At 33.5% G+C, this 24,401-nt stretch overlaps 1 protein-coding gene across 5 annotated transcripts in view; it reads right to left on the bottom strand.

Annotated features, from left to right (window-relative positions):
• Positions 1–24,401, bottom strand: part of MLLT3 (MLLT3 super elongation complex subunit) — a 270,414-nt gene that overhangs the window by 8,183 nt on the left and 237,830 nt on the right. For all 5 annotated transcript variants that reach the window (XM_051995415.1, XM_051995396.1, XM_051995432.1 and 2 more), the window contains 5 exons: positions 12,344–12,419; positions 10,524–10,656; positions 8,487–8,586; positions 2,872–2,943; positions 1,505–1,576 (listed from right to left, as the gene is read on the bottom strand). In XM_051995415.1, the coding sequence (XP_051851375.1) occupies positions 1,505–1,576; positions 2,872–2,943; positions 8,487–8,586; positions 10,524–10,656; positions 12,344–12,419 (453 nt within the window). The remainder of the gene's footprint in view (positions 1–1,504; positions 1,577–2,871; positions 2,944–8,486; positions 8,587–10,523; positions 10,657–12,343; positions 12,420–24,401) is intronic.

Below are 24,401 nucleotides of genomic sequence, written 5' to 3'. Positions count from 1 at the left end.
ATCCCTCAAATATGGGTTATGGAGCAACTGCCTCTTTGGAATTCCCTTAACTGACCTCTCTGTCCTACCCAGGCTAAATCTTTTCCTCTCCTTTCACAACTGGATTCTATGCTTGAAAGAATTAATAAATTCAATGGGATGTGGTCTATTCCAATGAATGGATTCAATTTCCTTTTTTCAGAAAATGCAAGATTAGTTCATGGAGAAAGAGATAGGAACTGGATGGGAAAAATGGAAATTAATGAATTAATAACAGCATATAATAAACTAAATTCAAGATTTACTGAATAGCAAACAAAACAAATTTGAATTCTTTAAGTGAGGATGCATAGTAAAATACTACTAGAACAGTCGCAATAAATAATGTGAGGCTGCATGGCATACTAAAAAGAGCAGTGATACAGTAAGGGGAACTGGGTTCAAATCTTCTTTCTAATATTTATCTATCTGGGCAAGTAAATGGACCTCTTGGAGTTGCCTAATTTGTAAATTGAAGGGGTGGGAAAAGATAACCCTCAGTTTCTATTTTTAGCTCTGGTTCTGTGATCCTATATATGCATGCTGCTTCCCATATGCATGCCTATTTTAAACAAAACCCTCCTGCCTCCCATTTCAGAATTCTAGATCTGCTCTTATTCAGAAAACTTTGGAAGGATTAGAAAGAATATCAGATTAAACAAAGAACGTGGCAGGTTGAAAAGGTTAAATCTATTTGGAGATTTAAACAAAAATGCATGCATAATATCATACCATTTTTTTAAAAAAAAGGTAAATTAAATATCCCCTGAAATTCATTTGAAAGTAATGCAAATAATGATATAAAAACAATATGTCATCATATACAATTATCTAAGATTGAAAATATATTATTTTCTTCTTGGGTATAAAAGGGAGTTATTTTATCTTTAATCACTGGAAATACATTCAGAAGACCCATATATTCAACCTCACAAAAATGTAAAAATTGCCTTCTTTATTTTTTTAAAACACAACATGGTCCTAATATAAATGATCATGTTCTTTAAGAGTTCCATAGTTGGGTACATGATAACAGACAGGGTCGCAGAAGATAAGAGAAAGAACAAAAATGTTTATTTTTCATAGCATGGTACTGGTAATTGGTCCCCTAATTGAATCATAAATGTTTACAACACATGACTGAAATTCTTATTGTAGCCTTTCCAAATTTCAGAAGTTCTGCCTTGAGGGCTTCACATTCCTATTATTCCATTCCTATATCTCAGCCACTGATTGTGATCAGTAAATTACAATGGCAATGCTAAACTTTACTTTCATGGGTCCCCATTTTCCACCTGGACTACTATTAAGGCCAAAAAAATCATTCATTTGATTCACAGCCAAAGAGCAACCTAGTAGTAATGTAAATGAGCATCCTCATCAAATACTTCTTTAGGTGTCTGCCACATGTTATTCATTATATAGATATCACAAGGAAGACAACAGGCTATGAGACTTGTTAGGAAAGGACCAGAGCAATACACACCTGTTGAAGTACATGCCGTTCCCTCAATGTCATTAACCTTCTATGGAGTTCTACTAGTTCATCTAGATATGCCTGAAAAAGAAAGACAATCCCCAATTAAGAAAATAAAAAAACCTTAAGAAGCAGCTGGATGGACTCTACAATTCCCAGCTGTTCTGGCTTTCAGTATTGGTCTGATTAGGTTTAAATCAAACATAGATGAAAGAACAATCCCCACATAAGCACAGTAAGTAAAAGACAGGAGTATTTTTGTACTGGTCTCTCTGGCCATTTATACATAAACAGGTAATAACATATCCATTAGTGACAGTCCCTTCAAATCACAAAAGACAGCAATAGCAGTGGATTAACTTTAAAAACATAATCTTAAAGTGAAAAATGCTGCCCACGAGTAGTAACATTTTGCCTAATAACTACCTTTAAATCAATATTATTCACAGAGGAATAGTATTTTTGGTTTTTCATGATAGTCATATAACCACCAAAGAGTCTGCAATCAGAAACACTAAATGGGAGACCTGTAAGGTCTTGAATGGCATCACATAATTATTCCTTCGTTCTTTCATTTTTCTTGAATCAGAGAAAAGCAGCATAAAGTCAGGTGAATAAGTAGTATACTAACTTGGGGCAAACATTACCCTGCCCATATAGCGCATTCATCATTAATAATCCATTCTCAGCAAATAAAAAGCACTGTCAATTTGTTTTCATAAACTGTAACTGAATACTAAATGTTTATTTTTCTTGTCAAAAATCCCCCCCAGAGGGCAGAAGGACATCCCTCTCCTTTATCCATTTTACTGTTTCCGTTCTGGTCAGTTTCAGAGACCATTAAGGAGCACGAGCCTCCACAGGAGGCCCCCTAGTATGTTGCTAATAAAACCAGAGGAAAGACTTGTTAAGTGAGCCTTAGGGTTGTTGGAAGGAATGTCACTACCAACAGTAGAGTAAGCCTCTTCCAGTCTAGGATAATTAAAATCAGTCAGACTTCTAGGACATATGGCACACTCTCAGAGGGTAACCCACTGCAATTCACGTTGTTGCTTTAACTTGCTTCTCAGTCCCCTCACTACCAACTCAATCTTCTACCTCAATTAAATGTCTTTGAAAATGGCTGGTACTGTAGGCATTGCTCCAAATGATCCCAAACTAAATACTGGAAGATAAAAGGATTTTAAAAGTAAAGCACGAGGATGGGATAGTGCTCAGGCCAGGAAGTAAAATACTTTATAATTGCATCTGAGCATTTCTTTAGGTAGAAAGAATGAAAGTGGAAGGCAACGAGAGGGATCAAGCAAAACATCAATGAATGAAAAAATGTGTTAACTCTGCATGACTTAACTCAGAGCCAGCAACTAAAAACCTACCTTGTCACAATCCCCATTCTTTATTTGCTTATCAGATTTGCTTTGCTTTATTGGGCTTTTCACTTCAAGAATCTAGGGATCAAAGAAAGACCACTATTAAACAAGTATTTTAGAGCTCCTTGATGAACAACATTCAAAGTAAAAAAAGACATACGCATGTGTCACAGAATAATGTATGAAAATCACAAAAGTTTCCGGTTTTTAAAAAATAAATTATTTTGTTCTATTTATTTATTTTTACAGGGCATTTATTTCAGAATATATTTTCCCACCTAAGTGGACTATCTCTTGAAGTAAAGAATAAAGGAAAACAGCAGTTCAGCAAAATCAACACCAATCAACTACATCTGAGAGTTTATGCAATAGTCACTAATATGATATATTCACTAATAATAATATATCACTAATCCTGCAAGGAAGATCATCATTCAAAGAGCATTTCCCTCAAGAAAGGTCTGTATATTTAACTGAAACACATCTTCAAAAGGCAAACTTTAAATAATTTCTGCTCATGAATCTGTTTCTTTTCTTCTTATTGAGACCTGATATATAATTTTTTCTCTGATCATAAATAACTTCTATTAGAAGTATTAAGTCAAAAATGATGACAGAGATACTGATTTGATATTATTAGACTTCCTAGAATCTTTTATTTATTTTTTTTTAATGTAATGTCTATCTAATTAGATGAATCAACATTCCATTCGGGGTCACACTGGCAGAACTTGCAAAAAAGGAAAACTGAAATCCCAAATACTATACTGCTAACAACAAAAACCTTAAAAGAAATGAAACCTAAAGGGAAAACAGGATGTACACAGGTCTAGGAATGGGTAGGTCAGTAGATGGCACTCCTCCCTAATTCAGAAGCTGTTGGGAGGTAGAAATTGCACATTCTGGGTGGGCAGAGCACAAGGTCCCTCAAAGCATTGGGGCAAGAGAAAAACAATTGTTCCTCCCCTGGTCGAAAAGTGATTTTATTTGGCTTACTTTTCCCTTTAAAATTTAATTTCATTCCATAGTATATAGTGATTGTAAATCTTACTTGATATTAGTGTGTAGAAAACTGCTACCTAATGTTAGATCACTTGACCTTCCATTCAGTGTTACAGTTGGTAGAGCACCCCACTCCCCAAAGATTGAAGTCTCCCATTCCTCCCACATTTCCTAAGTGCCATAGCCTAAGAAAGTTTTAAGATGTGCCTGGAGATGAAAAATCAAGATATAGGGAAAATTCAAGTTCTTTCTTTAGAAGTTGCAAGGGCAGAGAACAAGAAGGTCCTTCTGGTATTGATGACCAGCCTCAAGTTACAGAGTAGCTGCCCAGAAAAAGGCCCAGTTAATCTTTTCCCTTTGATCTCTTACTGCCACAAAGTAAACAGCTTTGTTGAAAACCTCACAGAATGACAGAGCTATATCACTCTAGAGACAATTGCTTTATTTAGTATCTGTTCTTATCTTTAGGGAAATGGTTCCAGAATACAAAAGTGTACCCCACCTTATCCTCTGTTTCAAACCAGTTTAACTGGATAGAAGCTCTGATTTCACTCAGCTGGCCTTTGCAGTCTTCCAGCCTGGAGAGTGATTTATTATATTCTGAATATTAAACCTGGTGCAATGAATCCCCTGAACTCTTTCACTAAAGGGTCTTTTAGCAGCTTGTTTTCTGTTCACACATAAAAGTGGTTCAAGTAATGGCATTAGAATTTTGGGTGGAATGATGCCTTTCCTGTTTATTTCAAATTCAGTAACATTCAAAAAGAAAAAGTTTGCCTATTGACAATCACAAAGATGTATGTTCAAATAAGCTTGAAAATAATGTTATTTAGGTATATGTGGAAAAAAATACACAGAATTTCTACATTTAATCTTTTTTTGATGTACTTTGTAAGTCAATTACTGATTATTTATAGGTTGAGGTATGACATCTCATTCATTATTTTTAACAATAAAAATATGCTTTTTTGAAAAATAATCTTCATCATTTACTCTTTTTCCTATAGCAAGGAAAAAGCTTGAGACACAAATCAACATCCTTTCTTCTTATAAGAAAGGCTTGAGAAAAAGCAAATCCAGTTAGTCTGATGCTTTAGCTAACACAAGAGAAAAACTATCTATTGCCAGTAAAGGGTGAAAAGAATTTATTCAAGGGGACAGGAAAAGGAAATTGAACAGCTTTCAAAGTCTCCTGGGTCATTTTCATGGTAGGTCTTCAGCTATTTTGTTTAATGTGAATTCCCAGAGCACTATGCTGTGTTTTATATTCAAATATAAATGCAAAAATTCATTTCAAGGCAAAATGAAAATTTTCAATAACCGTTCATTAAATCTTATTTATTTAGCAACTATTATGCATTTAATGGTGTATGAGCAACAAATATTAATTTTTAAATTTATTTATATAAAATTTATTTTGTATTACTTAAATACTTTCCTTCTCCATCCTACTCATTAATGTGGATCATCTTGAGAATATAATACTCATAAATGACACTTAATTTAGTGGCAGATAATAAGTCACAATGATGACAATAAAAAGATCACACTTATCTCTTCCTTGACAGTTTACAAAGTACTTTCTTCAAGACAACCTTGTTCAAATTGAATAACAAGATGAAGCATCCATTAAAGGTGGTGGTGACAATGATTAGAGATTTGATTTCTGCATTATGTACCTATCTCTTTTAATTCTTCTTGTCATTCAAATGAAAAATCATGACAAGAGAAACAGCCAAGCTCAGCTGCTTGTATCCAAAGAACAAAGAAATAATTCAATTCAGTTCAACAAACATTTATTAAGGGTGCTGGAGATATAAAGATTAAATAACAGCAACTTTCTCAAAAAGGGATTACAATTTAAGAGAGGAAAATGCATATACCTAAATAATAATGACACAAAGTAGAATATATTAATGGCAAAAGAGAATTCCAGACAAAGGATTTTGAGAAAATTTGTGAAGGTAGATTCCACTTTCACTCTGGAATGTTAGAGAAAGAAAACGTCATGGAGAAAGAGCCTAAGCCGGATCTTGAAATAAAAGATGTGGAAAGAATGAATTTTCAGGATCAAGATGAAGGTTATAGACAAAATAAGGCTTAAAAGATTGTTGGAAACCTTAAATGTCAAGCTAAAGATATAAATCATGTCCTTAAAAAATGAAGGTGGAACTTCTCAGGAAGAATTCATCTTAAAGAAATCTTTTTAGTGCTTTTCTGCCTTTAAGTTAGGGATGTAAAGCTCAAGACCTCCTGAGATACTTATTGGAGATTCACACATGCAGTGCCACGTGGCAGATTTACATCTGTTATTTGTCCTGGGACCCAAAATATTTTATAAGAAAAATTTAATCAAAGAAATTTTCTTTTGTTGCTTGAGACAGAAAATATCTTCTTTCTTTTGCCAAGAAGAATGATGCATAAGAAAACTAATTTTATTCTTTGTTTGCAATCTACTAAGGCTTCTAGATTCCACAAATAGCCTCTAAGAATTTGTGAATGAAAAAGTCTTAAACTGAGTTGACTAATGCTTTCAGTTTTGTAATTATATTAAAAAGAAAGATCAACCTTAACATCCACAACAGAAAAACAAAATGGATGGGGAAAATTCAGATGGCCCAGATTCTGAAATGGCCCTAGGAAGGGGCAAGGAATAGAAAAGTTGCAACAATATGTATAGTTTAAACAAATGCTACAAGTATACAATAAACTGGGCCTAAAATTAAAGAGGATGAAGAAGAAATTGGGCTAAATTATATTAAAATACATTCAAAATATTTCCTACCACAAAGTTAATCTTTTAATTCTATTATTCTATCAATGATGCTATACCTATACAGCCACAAATAATAGAATATCACAATTTCAGAAAAATCTAAATTTGGAATTCTCATAAAAATTTTTACTGACAGCATAGTCAAAAAATAGTGATTTAAATACTTCTTCATTACAATCTGCCCTCATTATTTGTTTAAACAATCTTCTTCAGGATAGATAATCAATTTGGAGTCAACATATTACAAATTCTAAACTACTGGATTCTAAATTAACAAATGAAGAAAATGAATATTTGATTTACATGTTTATTCAACTCAACATGCGTTTATGAGTACCTCAAAACCTGAGGCATTCAAAGATGAAAATGACATAGTCTACAGACTTCAATTAATTTACATTTTACCAAATGGGGAAAATCAACAGGTTAAGACTGGACATGTGGCTATAAGTTGGATTATAAAAAGCTTAATATTTGAAGAGCCAAGCTAAAAAAATTTCTATTTTATCCAAAAGAGATTTTTTTGGTTTGGGGGTTTGTTTGTTTGTTTGTTTTTTAAAGCAAGAGAATATCCAAGGATTATAGTGTTTAGAGCTAGAAAGGTATTCAATTAATTTCCCCAAAGTCACAAAGGTTTCAAGTAGCAGCGTTCAATTTTGAACATGTCTTCTGATACCAAGTTCAGTGCTTGTGTACCCTTCCCTCCTAATCAAGACATGATTCTCTTCATCAAATCTTAGCTTTAAGAAGGTTGTTATGGTAGCTGTGTGAAGAATGTTGTACATGAACTTTTGAGGGTCACAGACTAAAGGAAAAGAACTAGAAAAGATTTTATAAAAATCCAAACAAAGAACATTTAGAGGCTGAAACAGGCTGGTGGTTGTGAGTGGAGAGGAAGAGGCAAAAATTGAACAGCTTTTATATTAAGGAATAAAAAAAAAATCAACAAAGATGAATCATTTTCATCATAATTTTAACAATGTTGAACCATTCAGTGAGACAATGAGTCAATTAGAGAGGAAACTTAACCACCTCATACCACACATAGCAAGCAATTTGCTTTGCAACTGATCTCTCAGCTAATATTTTATACTGTTGTTCTTCTGCTAAGATTATATGCTCCACAGGAGTGAGTACCCTATGTCATCTGATTTTGTTATCTTCCCAGACCCTAATGAAGAGCAAATAGTAGGAACCTGATAAATTTTGTTAAATTTGTTGAAGGAATGACCAAAGAGAGAGAGAGAGAGAGAGAGAGAGAGAGAGAGAGAGAGAGAGAGAGAGAGAGAGAGATTAGAACTACAATTCAAGAAAACAATGGAAAAATAAGCACCAGCTTCCTTTTTTTTAAGGTCACAACTGTTTCTCATAGCACATCTCAGAAAAAGTGCATATAATTGTTATATCTATTATCCTACCCAGGGGATAAAAGAGCATCAGAGGGAAAATTCATATTTATTCTTTAGGGAATACCATGATACTTGTGGTTTCCTTTAAGTCCTAACTAAAATCCCACCTTCTACAGGAAGCTTTCCACAGCTGCTCTTAATTCCAAGCACCTTCTTTCAGTTATTTATCATCTATTTACCCTTTATGTAGCTTGCTTCATATAAATTTGTTGCATGTTGCCTCTGCTACCAGCCTGTAAGCTCCTTGAGGGCAGAGATGGCTTTTGTATCCATGCACTTAGTACAGTTCCTAGTGCAGAGTAGATGCTAACTAAATCTTTATCGATTGATGGAATGTCACCAAATACCAGAGATCCTTGTGAAAGCAACAGGAACCTAAGGTGACCCAAAAGACTGAATCTGGATAGATGAGCACAGGCTATCCCCTTATTTACCTGGTTGCTGTTGGTTTTTAATAAAGGCGGTGGGGGTTCATGCCGTAGAGGAGAAGAGGCAGAACTACTTTCACTGTCACTGCCATCGCTTAAGCTAACTCTGAAAAGACAAAAGGAAAAAAGATGGAAACATACACACACACATAAGAAGCATGAGCAACCCAAGCAAGTTATAAGGACCTTAAAAATGAAGTGCAATTTTAAAAATCAATAAAAACAACAAGAACAGAACAGGATGATTTACCTCCCATTTTCAACAATGAGACCTTCCCCAATAAGCTTTTCACTTTAACTTCTATGAGGGGAGACCCATTTCTACTTCAATCCCCTTTTATTCCCCCTTCCCACCCTTCCTTTTGTAAAGATGATATTGTATACCTACAATGGCCCAAAGGCAGCAAATGAGAAGTAACAGAAGGGAGAAGTAGGCAATTAAAATCTTGAATTAAGGAGAATTAACAATGATACTATTAGAATGAATTCCATGCCATTTTAGGAAAACCATTCAATCTTCCACTGCAGAATGTTGCTTCCTTAGCACGTAAATAGTAGTGCTTTATCACCACACTTTCTCAAATTTCAAATACCATCCCTATAAAAACATCTATAAATTCTCTTAGACTATAGTACTCGATCATGGTAGAAAAATTGCCTTAGAAAACAGTAATGTCTTCCAACAGTTAAAAACAATTAATTGTAATAGTTTGGGTTTTTTTAATTTTTTTAATTCAGTTTCACAGGATCACAGAATTTAGGCACTGAAGGGGCCATTAAAATCTTAACATTAAGATTTTACCTCAATTTACAAATGAAGAAACTGGGGGCCAGAGTGGGGAAAATATAGGGAAGTAAATGACTCAAGATCAACAAAGTAGTGAATTAGCACTACCAGGATTTTAACCTAGACATTTTTATAGTTCTTAAACATACCACCATTTGCGGTTTCTTATTCTTTCCTCCTCATTTTAGCAGATTATAGGTGGAAATGTGGATGGGGGAAAGAGAAGGCCATACATTCAAATAACTTATTGATAAGTAATCATAAGTAATATTACTTGCCCATCAACTTATTTTTTCCTGTTTAGGAGACCTCATGGAACAAGTGCATGTATGAGAATATGTGGACTGGCTGACAAGCAATAATTGATTGGGCTTACTGTGCATATATTTTACTTTCAGTTCTCTAGTATAATACCAAGGTGTTGACAGTTTAGGAGGTTCATGTCAACTTTTCCCTTTTAACAAGCTGCAAACATTATGTTCAATAGAGTATTCTTTCAGGAATTATGGGGCCACCAGAAATAGGAAATATCAATAAATACTAGAAATATAATTTATGAGGAAACTGCAGTACTAATTTTGGAATCAGGAAGACCAGAATTAAGTCTCAGACATTTTCCAGCTAGCTATGTGACTCTAAGCTTAGCTTAAGTTTTCTCATTTGTAAAATAAGGATAATAATAGTATCTAAATGAGATAATAGATAATATCTAAAACCTAAGAGTATAATATAAATGTTATATAGTATTATATGTGACATAAAAATTTTACTATCAAATTTATGTTGATCCACATTACTATCACTTAAAACAGTAGAAGAAGAAAAACAAAAGTTGGGGCATCTACAATAAATAAAATTCCTAAAGGTAATTTCAAGTTAGCTCTTAAAATATACGATATGGATTACCATCTTGCAGGTGGTATTATATCTTGTAATATCAAATCTGCTTAAGAATTTAAGTGTTAATACACTAAGAAAGTTCTAGGAAGCGATGGGTACTTCAAAACTATAAAGTCAATCACTGAGACATCCCATTTGGGAGTTTTCCCATTTAATGAAAATTAAAGTAAATAAATGGTTTCCTATAGATATTAACACATGCATAATATGAGATATCTATGTGCCAATTTAATGGGAACATCAAGCGTCCCTGCTTCAGCTTTCTTTAAAATAAAATTCATATTTAAACTTTTTTGACCTTAGTAGATCTTCCTAAGCTATCATCAAGCTCTTCCCAGCCAAGAAAAGATGCTCACCTTCGACTCCGACTGCCTCCTCGGGTATTTATAGGTCTCTCCATTTCGGAGTCATTATCATTTTCATCTGCTTCCTCTGATTCATCTTCATTGTCATCAGAATGCAGATCTTTCATTATAGACCTTAATGGACCTGTGTCATGACAAACCATAGGAGCAAGATTGAGCCAATTTAGGATTCATTTTGCACTATTAGGCAGAAGTGATCATAGGCGAGTTTGACAGAAGTTCACTATAAACAGAGCATCTACTCTTAAGAAGCATCATCAAATTTGAGTAATACTGGTAGTACTTCTGAAAAGGGACCATGTCAATTAACCATGTTTGCATCACATATATTTGGCTAAGTATATGTTTATTTGAGAAGTCTATATTAAAAGAATTCAGTGTTCTTTTTCTTTTTCTTTCCTGAACCCAATTTACACCTAAAAAGATCAGTAGAGACCTATTAGTAAGCTGCAGTTATTTTGTTAGGTTAATCCACCCATTCAAAAACAGAGTCTAATAAATCACTCTGGTTGTAACTTGTTCTAGGCAATGCAGCCTTTGTGTGGCCGTTTTTGATCTCTTTAGGTTCATCTCTTTAACTGTTTCCTTTTATTTCAAGGCCAATTTCAGGTCAAGCATGAACTTTAGTAAACTTCAGATTTTTAAGGTATTTCAAATTCCATGCTGCAAATGGTGACCTCGGTCTTCAAATTCATCTGAGCTAGTAGAATAACCCTTTTTGCAACAATTTCATTAAAATGGTTTTCCACTTTTCAAGCGATCACTGATAAAAGAGCAGAGTACATTTACAAAAATGAGAACATGTCATTAGTGAGAAAATTCAAGCTAGAATCCAACTATATGATGAGCAAAGAAAAACAACTTGATTCTAGAGCAGATCATATCTGAAAGGACAAAAAAAATCAGTAGGATACTAAGCTTATCTTCCACTCTGAGTCAATAAATATGGGGAATAAGTTAAAAGTTGCCTGAATACAAATGTGTAGAAGGTACTTTGATTCTGGATTAGATAAATCCTAAAGCCTAATTTCAATTGAGGATTTTATTAGCTCAATTACAAAAGTCTGATCACTTTGCAATCTGAGATACAAAAAACAAATCACTTTGCTTTTGTCATGAGCTCATTGGAATAGGAGCTTGAACAGCCAAAATGAGTTTTCCCTTTCCTTACACTCCCCTATCCTTATATCCACCCAAGAAGGATTATCAACAATTACTTTCTTCTTAGGACACAGAAATTCATTGGTAATGTTAACTGTGATTGAAAGATGGACATAATAAATTTTAAAGTAAATCACTCTGCTATATCACTGATATCTGATATGTTTTTTCAAAAATGATTTTCCTATTTATTCAAAGCCTTACATTAAATTTCTTGAATCTGAGTCCATTTAAACTAAAATCTGATTAAACAGTGACAAAAGAAAAATAATCAATTAGAATTCATATTCCTTAAAGAAAAATTTAAGAGATATCTGCAGGTATGATAAATATATTTCTCATGGTCCTACTACAAATTTAGTATTTTTTGGTATTATTTTATTTGGTGTCATTCTCACTGGAATCTTCCTATTCCTTTTTTAAATGACAGTGTATAGCACGCATATCCAAAAATTTATATATATAATAATTACATCTTAAGACATTAGAATTAAATTCATAAAACATGAAGGAATAACAGAAAAATCAACAAAAGCCAAGTGATTATACATTCTTATGAAATGATAGAAAAAATACCATAAAACCAAATGGTTAACAGTATTCTTTTTTGCTTGTTTTTAAATTTTAAAATTTTTAGATGGTTCAGGTACCTTGTTGTCTGGTCTGGGATGGAGTAAAGCTGGAACTTGAGCTTGAACTTGAACTGGCTGGACTAGGTTGTTCAGACTTTAAAAAAAAGAAGAAGAAATAAATCAATAAACGGGTAAAATCAAAGGACACAAGATCTTAAATGATAACAGTTGGTTTTTTTTTTTTTTTAAATCAGGTTTAGCAATGGCATATACCTCTCTGTGCTCCTCTGTTTTTGATTGGTTGATTGTTTTGTTTTGGGGGGAGCCCATAAGATCTTATTTTAATGAGTTTTAGAAAAACAAGGACATAGGCTTGTTTGTCCATATTAACAGCAGATCTTCTGCTAAAGACCATATCTATTTTCCCTATCAATTTGCAACAGCTAGTTCTACTCAGTGGGTTAAAGCCTGGTAGTAATGAGGGCAAAGTCATGGGTTATTTCTAATGTGACCCAGTTGGTTTCACTCTGTTCTAAGACCAAAAATAGTATCTGTAATCTTGACTCACAAATGTATAGCTTTGGTCACAATGGGTTCAGATTGGCAGCATGGAATGGGTCACCATAAATCCTTTATTTCTCTTAGAGAAACAATTCAAAGCCCATCATCTACTGATAATGAATTAGGAGTATGTCAATCAATAAACATTTATCTGTGTGCTAGACACCGTGTCAAGTATCGGGGATACAAAAAGAGACAAAAGACAATCTTTACCCCCAAGGAGCTTGGGGAGACAGCATGTAAACAAATAAATACAAAGGAAGCCATATACAAGATAAATAGGAAATAAGGGAAGGCACTAAAGGGGGTAGGAAAAGGCTTTCTATAGAAGATGGTTAATAAACCTATTCTTTTGTCTCCAAATATTATCCATTTTCTTTTTTCGCCTACTTAATAATATTTTATTTTTTCAATTCCTCGTAAAGATAGTTTTCAACAATCATTTTTATAAGATTTTGAGTGCCAAATTTTTCCTCCCTTCCTCCCTCCCTTATCTCTCTACTTCCCCAGACAGGTACATATACATGTACAATTATAATTTTACACACATTTCCGTATTAGTCATGTTGTGAAACAAAAATCAGAACAAAACAGAGAAAGAAAAAACAATAAAAGGTGAATATATTATACTTGATTGATCCATATTCACAGTCTCCATAGTTCTTTTTCTGGATGTGGATGGCATTTTCCATCACAAGCTTATTGGAACTGTATTGGATCACTGTATTGCTGAGAAAAACTAAAGTTATCATTGATCACAACATAATCTTGTGGTTATTGTGTGCAATGTTGTCCTGGTTCTGTTCATTTCACTCAGCATCAATTCATGTAACTTTTTCCGGGCTTCTCTGAAACCTTTTCTTATAGAACAATTATATTCCACCAGAACTTATTCAGTCATTCCCCAATTAAGCATCCACTCAAATTCCAGTTACTTGCCACTACAAAAAGGGCTGCTACAAAGAATTTTGCATATGTGGGTCCTTTTCCCTCTTCATGATCTCTTTGGGATACAGCCCAGAGGCAGGGAGTCTTTATCTGTGACCTCATTAGTATACTGAGGGAATTCCAGGTGAGGCAGGAACATCCAATCACTAATTGCAATCACTGCACTATGTGACCTGTTCCATTTCTGGAGGAGGTTTGATCCTCCTTAAGCAGCCTGGTGATTATTCCCTGGTGTTACTCCCCAGGGGCTCACAATACTGTTGAACTTCTGGTCATCCTATCAGCTTTAGCCCTACTTTGGAGCTTTAACCTTCACAGGCATGCTTTATAAAACTCTAGTCTATCAGTTCTATAATGTATAACCTTAGAAAATTTTACATATAAGAAGAAGGAGGGTCCATGTTTTGAAAATTTCCCTGATCATCTCTTTTTCTTTCAAACTTGTATTAATATTGCCTGGACACATTAATTTTGAACTTTACATGTACAGCCTTCCATGATTATTTTCTTCCTAATTAGGACATGGTATGTCTTTGTACCTTTCTCCTCCTTCTCACCCCACCTTATTTGTTATGCACAGAACATTGTACAATGCATAAAGCAAATATCTATTAACTATATAAAGAGAAGCAGATTATGCATTTTTTTGTATGATATTTGCCAGAGGTTTTATGAGAAATCTCAGGAGTCTCTTAGGAATAGAATCAGAAAATATTTTGGGGCTAGGGAAAATGTATGGTCTGAAAAAGTAAAAGGACTATGATCCTCCTAATTTTGCAAGAATTACAAAAAAAAAAATTACATCACTGAAATATAATTATTGCAAGGTCTTTCCCACCAACTCATTATTATTGCAGCATGTTTTTTCCCCTAATTCAGACTACTAAATCTCCCAAAGTCCTTCTAGTTCTGTAATTCTTCCATTTATTCAACAAATATGTACTAAGAGTTTGTGAAATGATGATATACTATTGCGTAAGACACATCCATTTTCCGCTAAGCTGGGTTCATTACTAAGAAACCTGATAAAAATGATCACTTGTGGCATAGATGATTGTTGGTTCACAAGGTAGGCAATATTTCTTAGTCCTCTTCAATCCTTCACAAATAAAGTCAAATCCCACAGAAATTTAAATCTATATTGCCATCCTCTCTCCTGCCAAAAAAATATAGGCTGAGGAACTATTTTTTATGCATCAGAAATAAACAAAAGATTTTTTTTTTTTCAGTTCTTGATCCATCCTTAGGCTCAACAGGGAAAAAAAAAAAGTGCCAGAATGTTTGCAAGAATGGAACCAAAAAACACACAAGCTTTCAACACGTAATAGGTGGGTTTTCCTTTAATTAAAAAAAAAAGTAATCTACACTAGGCAAATCTAGATATTTCTACTGTCTTTCAGAAAAAGAAGAATGTTTCTAAATAAAGATGATTGTAATGTCTTTGTTCTTGTAAAAATTATATGCTTACAATATAATATAGTACAGTCAGACTGTATGTTACTAAACTGAATAACATTAGTAAGAACTGGCTGCAAATTCTCAATTCTTGAATCCCATTTTGTTCTTTTGCTCTCCAAGTTGTCATTTTCTTCCATGAAAAATGTCTGTGAAAGGTGTGATTTTGATAGTCCTGGAAACCAAAGCCCATGCAGCCAAATACTAGGTTTCTGTTGGCAGCAGAGATTTTATTCATCATGCTACTGAACCAATAGGTTCCATTTGACCTGTCTTAGAAAGAAGTCTTTCCAAGAGAGTCCATTCCAATTTAGTCCAACTCCAAAGCTGAGAGCAACATTTACAATAACAGAAAAAAAAAAATCAAAATTACTCTGATGCTCACTGATTGGCAACCAACAAGTCCCAAGCGAAGCCCCGTTCAGTCATTGGGTCTGGACTGACCCAGAATAAATGTAAATTGCTAATAGCAATCATCTCAGCTTTTGCCACAACAGCCAGAACCCTTGAGGGCCTTTCCCCTCCAAGATTTATTTATTTAGTTGTTTTTTTTTTGTTTTTTTTTTTTTTTCTGAGAGGGGACAAGGTTAAAGGGGACATTCTTTGCCCCAGTGACTACCTAGCCTTAATCACTGAACGGGTGCAGCCTCAGTCAAACTGAAACCTGTTGAAAACCAAAGACCAAGGTTTCCCCTTTGCATCTAGAGCCATCTTCAGTCTTCCTGATCTACATCTAGCCACTGGACCCAAGTGGCCCTGAAGAGGAAACTGAGGCAGGTGACCTTGCCCAGCCCTCCCTCACTAAAATCCAACTCACCTCACCTGCATGTCATGGCACCAACTATCTGATATCATGGTCCTCTTCAAGAATGAAAGACAAATAACAACAGAAGAAACCTATATGATACCACTAACTCCCTAACCAACCACGAATGTCAACACACAAGAATCCAACTAGGATGCGAGTGGCTTGGATAACCATTAATAAGGTGGGGAAATGCAAATGATGAGCAGCAGCATCCAAACATTGTCAGCAGCTAGGACATAGAATGTTACAATTTTAGAACTAGCAGGGACCCTTAGAGATTATTTAAATGGAATAAGTTGTTAGTTGGCAAATATTAATTCCATCATTCAGGTTATGACTCTGTAACAACGCTCCATGGTCTTTTCAATATGTTAAAAACAAACAAAATTCTTTATGACACATAAATAGCCAGGAGATGGATATTCCTACTCTCAACTGGGTCCTTATATGAAAGAGGAAATAAATTTACTTTTGTTAGAATTAAGTTGATATAGTGGATGCTGAGCCTGAAGTCAGGAAGACCCCTTTTCCTGAATTCAAATCTAGATCTATACACTTTGTAACTGTATGACTTTAGGCAAGTCACTTTACCCTGTTTGTCTCACTTTCAACTCTTCTACAAAATAAGCCGAAAAAAGAAATGGCAACCCAGTATAATATCTTTGCTAGAAAAGCCCCAAATGAGGACACAGAAGAGTTGGATGTGACTGAAATGACTACACTGAACAAAAATCACTGAATATCTCAGGGAAGGACAAGAGGAAAAGGGAAAAAGAAGCGGGAAAAGAATATATATTGTTTGAAAGCAGCACCTGGGTTATTTAGTTCTAAATTTCTCAATTCATTTTTGACTCCATATCCTTTTCTGGCTCTGGAACCTCTTCAGTGGGAATGGATATAATTATTAGGGTCCTTACAGGTGGAGTTGGCCAAAATCAGGAAGAAATGTGTTTTGTTTTGTTTTTTTAAACTGATTTCTTACCTAATACTACTCTGGCCAACAGTAGCTTGCCACACCAGCTGGGCTGTTTCATTGGCTTCTATCACACCTACTGTCAGCACAAAACCTCTTACACCATCTCACTGCCTGGCAGGAAGCTATAAATATGAGAAAAAACATGGATCTGCTCCAAAGCAGATGAGATACTCCAACAAAAGAGTAAGAATTTAAACACTCCACTATGCTTACCTTTTAAGACATGTATCATTTAATCTATTATTAGGGTATGTTTTTTTTTAATGTGAAAAAAATTCTGATTATAAACATTAAAAAATGCAAATACTTCAAAATATAAAGAACAAGGACTTTATAAACTGAATTTGTTTTTTAAAGAATATATATAATTAGAGAGCATCCTTAAATTCATATAATTATATATGTAAATATGTTAAAATAATTATGTTATGAATAAATATGTATGAAATTAAATCAAGTACTAAAAAAATTGCTGTTTGTGTATCCTTCTCAACTTTGTTTTCTTATGTGCACTCAATTTTCTTTTTTAAGTTTCACTGATGTGCTTTGCTTTTGCAATACAAAGTAAAAGTTAATTGAAATTAATATTATCATATTGACCTCATCTGAAAGCTCACCCATTTTAAATCTATAGTAAAAAAACAACTAGTTAGAAATCTCTTCATTCATTCTTCCTCCCAACCCCATTACAAAACATACACACACACACACACACACACACACACACACACACACACACACACACAAAAACAATTTAAAAGGAGAAGGAAGGACAGGGACAGCATGCACACGAGAAACTAATTTTTTAATATAATATTCATAGTCAAACAAAATTAATTCTCCAATAGCTGTATATACATCCTAAATCTATCATTTCTTTGTAAATAACAGAATGCTTCTTTATGGATGCATTTGCAATCATGAACTGTGACTGTAGTGATCATAGCTTATGGCTTTCAAAACTGTTTTTACATGATTATTGGATAAAATGTTCATCTTCTAGGGCAGCTACGTGGCACAGTGGATAGAGCACCAGCCCTAAAGTCAGAAGAACTTGAGTTCAAATCTGACCTCAGACACTTAACACTTCCTAGCTGTGTGACCCTGGGAAAGTCACTTAACCTCAATTGCTTCAGGAGGAAAAAAAAGTATAGCTTCCAATTTGCATTTTTGATGAGCTTATAAAAATCCTAAAAATTGTTGATTTTATAACAAATTGTTGTGCTTCTGCTCCTTCATTCTTCTGTGCATTAAAAAAGGTTTTATTTATACAGTCTTTTTTCTATTGCTAGATTAAGGTCACTTATAATTAATTACACTGTACCAATCATTATGCTAAAAACAAAAAACTCACAGATACTGTAGGTTTGATGGCAAAGTGCTACTCCCATTTCATAAAGTTTGGAAAATAAAGAAAGTAAGAGGTAACATTGAGAAGGTAGTTGAAAGGAATGCCAGAAATCAAGAGTCCTGAGTTAATAACAGAACTTTGACTTAGAAAAGAGATGGTCTATTTCAGCTTCCTCCTTTTTATAAAGAGTTGAGACTCATAAAGAGATAAAGAGACTTGATCAATCTCAGGATTCAAAGCCAATTCCTGTGACTAAAAAGTCAATTATATCTGGCTGCCTCAACAAAACACAGGAAGGCATAACTTAATTTGTTGTTCTTCAGTCATTTGCAGTTGTAGCAGAGTCTTTGTGACCCTTTTTGGGATTTTCTTGGTAAAAAAATCGGAGGGGCTTGCCATTTCCTACAAATGAGGAAGCGGTAAAATGGCCTACCCAGGTCACACAGGTACTAAGTACCTGGTGACAACTTTGAATTTATGTTTTTCTAATTCCATGCCTGGCACTCTATCTCCTGCACCACCTAGCTGCCAGCATAACTTAACCTCAGCTTTGACAGTAAGCAAATCACTTAACTTTTTAGAACCTTGATTTCTCACATATAAAGTTGGTCCTATCTCAGTTGGTGGGGAAAGCATTTTTTTTTAAATCAATGTTCCTTTTTGGGGGAAGACAAAGCAAGTTAATAAAGGATATGATTATGTTAAAACACTATTTTATTAGACTGCTAGTAAAGGGGAAATAACATACTGGGATGAATTTAGCAAAGTCTTATGAAGAATAGTTACATCCTAGTCTGGATATAGTTAATAGAGCTGGCTTTGAAACCAAAAGGACCTGAGCGGAAGCTCTGCCTGTGACATACTGGCATGTAATTTGGGGCAAGCCATTTAATTTCTCACTACTGCAGTAAAGGGGGAAAAAAAAAGTTGTCAAAGGGGATATATTAAGAACCTGAAAGAGCTTCTGAAATCATTACACTCATGAATCACAAACTTAGGCTGTTCTTTTCCCCCTTACCCTCATACTAGAGTCTGGTAAGCATCCCTACATCTTACCCCCTAATCCATAACCTAAGCCAGATACCACCTCTGCTCTGTGTTTGACTTGGGTGCAGAGAATACTGGGTAGCATTGTAGTTATGGAATCACAAATATTTATCTTCCAGCCACAGTCTGACTGAACTGGTGACTGACTTCCAGCAACAGTCTGCTATAAGTATTAGGATACATTGTAGTTCTGGAATCATAAACATTTTAGCTTCAGGCTACAGTCCAACTGAACTGCTGACTTCCCAGCATTAGTCTATTAGAATGTACCTCGACAGTCCAGGGTTATTGTTATCACCATCATCAATAAACATTTATTCAACAAATCCCAATCAATGACACAGTGGAGCTTTTACAATATTAATCAGTTAATCCAAACCCACAATGAATAATGACCAATAGTAACTGAGGCAGACTGTGCAAACTGCAATTCTGCCATTAGATGTAATTGGAAAATTTCTAGATTCCACAATTCAAATACAAATGCACACCTATTTTAGGCAAAACTAATGGGTTCTAAAATCCATATTCATATTAAAAAGGCTAGTTGTTCCCTCACAGAAGTGTTCTTTCTTTTAGTAAAGTATTCACCACTACCTTTCTTCGAACAGAAAGTTTTTCTAGGTGTGCAAGATATATCAGGATATGCCTTACAAAAATTCAGGAACCGGAGTAGCTAGATAGCACAGTGGATAGAATACCGACTCGGAAGTCAGGAGGACCAGAGTTCATTTCCACTTAACACTGGCTGTGGCTCAACCTCCCCCCCACCTCAAAAAAAAAAAAAAAAAAAAAAAAAAAAATCAGGAACAGATTTGATGTGTGAAATAAAAACAATGAGTTACAAATAGTTTATTTGCTTTAGAAAAGCATCAACTTCCATTTAATTTATTTCAAATCAACAAACAATTTATTAAACATCTACTATATACAAAGTAAACTTTCATTAATAAAACAGAAATGAAAATATTCATAGTAAGGCAGTATAGTGAGCTGATCTTGAATCCAAAAAGTCTTGCTTCTAATATCTGCTAACAACTTAATCCCTCAGTTTTCTAGGTCAGTGGTCCTCAAAATATGTTCTGAGGACACTGGGAATTCCTAGGACCCTTTGAGGGAGTCTATGAGATCAAAATCACTTTCATAATAGTAAGACATGATTTATTATTAAAATATTCCTCCCTTTTCCAACTACACATCTGTGTGAGGGCAAATTTTCTCCATGTACTTGTGAAAGACTGATTCCAGAAGCAGATAATTCTTTATTAAGCTATGCAATAAAGAGACTTATGAAAATATGTAAAACTACAGTAATTCATCTCATTAATCTTTAATTTTGAAAAATACAACTATTTTAGAAAAAAGTGCTTATGCTAATATGTAATGATTTTTTGTTTATTAAATATTTTAAAATTTTACCAGTTTTGATTTAGAATATGGTAAATATAGGTAATAACTGAATTAAACAAAATCTTTGGGATCCACAATTTTTAAGAGTGTCAAGGGATAAATTTTCAAGTGTATAAAAGAGTATCAAGACCAAAAAGCTGGAGAACAGCTATTCAGGGCAATGTGCTAAGGCTCTACATTGCAGAAATTGTGTTGATCTGTAATTCATCTAGGATCCTCTTCACCTGGGAATTATTTATTTCTATGAAATCTCATCTCATGTCTATTTCCTAATAATAATTTCCTATAATTCCTATAACAATAACAAAGCTGTAAGGAGACCATTCTGATATTTGAAAAGAGCTACATAAATATGAACTGCTACACTTATTTCTTTGGAAGCATATCTCTTATAAAGAAAATGGATAGAAATTTAATACTTATATCTATTAACTTCTTTCTTTACAGCATATGCAGAAAGGACAGCAAATTAGTCTAGTTCTGAGATAATAATGACTCAAAGAATGAAATACCCTAATTTTTAGTATATCTGACTTAATTTTCTTTTCTGTTTTTATTAAGCACTATAACATGAATCCTGAAAAATATAAAATTCAAAAATAATGACATATAAAACTCAAATCAGACTAAGTGCTGTTTTCCAAATTAAAATATTAACAAAAATTTTGAACCTTTGTGAATCTAATCAAGATTGAGAGGACTATCTTATTAGCAAAATTTAAAAATAAAGCGAATGCACAAAAATTATCAAATTATACAGTTATATGTGAACAAAATGGATTATAAAAGGAAATTGAATATTCTACAAATAAGAAGAAAACAAAATGAACAAGAGAGATGTCTTAAACAACTTTAACTCAGTTAACCAAAAAAAAAAAAAAAAAAAAAAAAACAAGCTTTAAAAAAGAAAGCCCCCTCAGAATAACTACAAAATGAATAAGATGTCTTATAACAACTAACATTTATATAGGGCTTATGATGTGGTAGGAACTATACTAAACTCTTCAGAATTATTTCATGTGATCTTCACAACAACTCTGGAAGGTAGGTGTTATTCCCATTTTACAAATAAGGAAACTGAGGCAGACAAAGGTTAAATAACAAAGAATGAATGTGGAAACGGATACCATACAATTAAAAAGGTAGAGTCCAAATTATGTTAACATGCTAAATATACAAATCTAACACAATAATATTTTATTTAAGTTTAACTGATTCAAGATAAAGGCAAGAGAAGATTAAAAGATATTAACACTTATTGGTCATTAAACTATAATTACATGGCATTCATAGTTAGTTTAATTCTTTTTATTTATATATAGTAAATATTGATAGCCATCATATGTAAAATTTTCCTAATTCTGATTAGGAATCAATCAAAAAACAATCATTAAATAACTACTATTTTGGGTGCTGTGTTAATTAATAAACACAGAAACAAAGACAGTCCCTGCCTTTAAGGAGCTAAAGGAAGAAAACAAATTACAAATTTCAATATCCAAAAATTCAGTATTTCAAGTTGAATCAGTTCATATAAGTCTTCACAGGCTTCTCTGCCTTCATAGTCATCATTTGTAATAGCACAGTAATAATCCATTATATAACCACATGATATTTTGGTTCTCTGATTTTGTATACTGGGAGGGAAAGTGACAAGTCATTTATACTATAAGCTTAGATCCTGGGAATAATTCTAAATTGCCTTAAAAAATGATTAAATCAATTCACAACTTTATCAATATGTGTGTATATATTTTCACAGTCTTTTGACATATTTGCAAATTTGATGGTTGTGAGATGAAACTTCAAAGGTTATTTAATTATATTTCTCTTAATAGTAGTAATTTGGCCTACTCTTTCATATGGTTGTTAAATTTGTCATTCTTATTTTGAATAATATTAATTCTATAGGGAACTGACTCTCCTAACCATGATGCTCTGGACGATATCAAAATAAGAATCAGACCTTGAAATCAAATCCCAATTTTGCCACTTGGCAGTAATATGACTTTATTTCATTAATCTTTTTGGATCTCATTTTCCTCATGTGTAAAATGAAGGAATTATAAACTAGATGACCTCTAAGGTCTATTCTAGAACTAAAGCTATGGTTCTAATATCTTCTAGACCTTCAGATTCTATCATCCAAAGAAGAATTCTTTTCTTTACACTTTTTTCTTTTGATTATGTTTTTTTTTTTTTAATGGTAGGAAAGAAGGGGGAAATACAAAGCAGGGGTTCCTAGCAGAGAATTTATAACCATAACACCTCCTGGAATAGAACTGAAAAAAATCCATATGTTCCTTGATTCTATCACCCTAGGAATGATCTGTCACTAGAGCTGTTCCTCTCACATCTAAACAACACTCCAGTTATCAGAAGTAATGCATTCTGTTGTCAGGATGACTACTATTCAGTTACTTGTGAAATAACCTAGTGGTATATGGTGTAGAGACTGAAATAGCTCCAGATGATTTGCATTCCTAAGATAGAAAAGGACTATTCGTAGAGTTTTCTAAAAGTTCTAAAATTGACAACTAAAAAGCAAATTACCTACAATTATGCTTCTCATTTATAGATAATAAAGCTGTATTTGGGAAATCACTATAATATATGAGTAAAATTTCCTAAAAAATGTACTGCCTAGTACATAGTATATTTCAAGAAAATTAACATTAAAATTTATTCAGCTTTCTATTCTTCAATCCATTTTGTGGGAATGGGGAGATGGAAAATTGGCAAGCCTGCCAGTCTTCATGTTTTCTCCTGGTTCTGATCCTTACTTCCAGACTTCAGAACTTTTCCTGTAATCTCTTCACTCCCTCTGATCCCAACCAACATTTTTAGCCCTCATGAGAATGTAAGTATCTTGAGGGCAGGAAATACCTCTCTTTTTGCTTATATTGATACCTCTAATACAGAGTAAGGTACATTGTTTAATAAATGCTTGTTTTCTGTAATTTGTAGTAAAAAATTACATCAATGGAAATAATTTCTTCACAAGCCAAAATTTTCTTAATTAATCTAAAAAATCTAAGTTAAACATGTATCATCCTATTCCATCAATATGATTATCAATGACAAACTTGCCCTCGGTTGTACCTACACAAGCATTGTATCATAAAAATATCAAATTCCAAGATGATCTATAAGTAATAGATATGCATATGAATATGGGTAAGAAAAGCTACTTATGTCAATGCCAAATTGAATTAGAAAAACTCTAAATGGATGTTAAAATTATTACAGTCATGATTTTAAGAAATCAAAGTGTATTTTTAATAATAATTATAAAAAGATTGTCTTTACTATCCTGATGTTTGATTTGGAAAATAGGATTAGCCCTGGTATAGCAAACATTGCTTGAAGAAGGACTTCAATTTCACCCCCTCATGCTTGCAATCAAGAGTTTAATACCTAGGTTATTCTTTTTAACAGAATTTGAGCATGAAATAATGAATTCAAATCAAACCTGATTTAAAAGCAAATGAAAGGTGCTGGTCTTTCCAAGGAGAAAATGCTTTTCATTGGTTGCTCTTTAGATAGATTTCCCCTTCTTTTTACAGTGCCCATTTTAATC

This window comes from Antechinus flavipes, chromosome 1, assembly GCF_016432865.1.
Source record: "Antechinus flavipes isolate AdamAnt ecotype Samford, QLD, Australia chromosome 1, AdamAnt_v2, whole genome shotgun sequence".
NCBI classification, from domain to species: domain Eukaryota; kingdom Metazoa; phylum Chordata; class Mammalia; order Dasyuromorphia; family Dasyuridae; genus Antechinus; species Antechinus flavipes.
The sequence above is the reverse complement of the archived record's forward strand: the minus strand, read 5'-3'. Positions and strand labels throughout refer to the sequence as shown.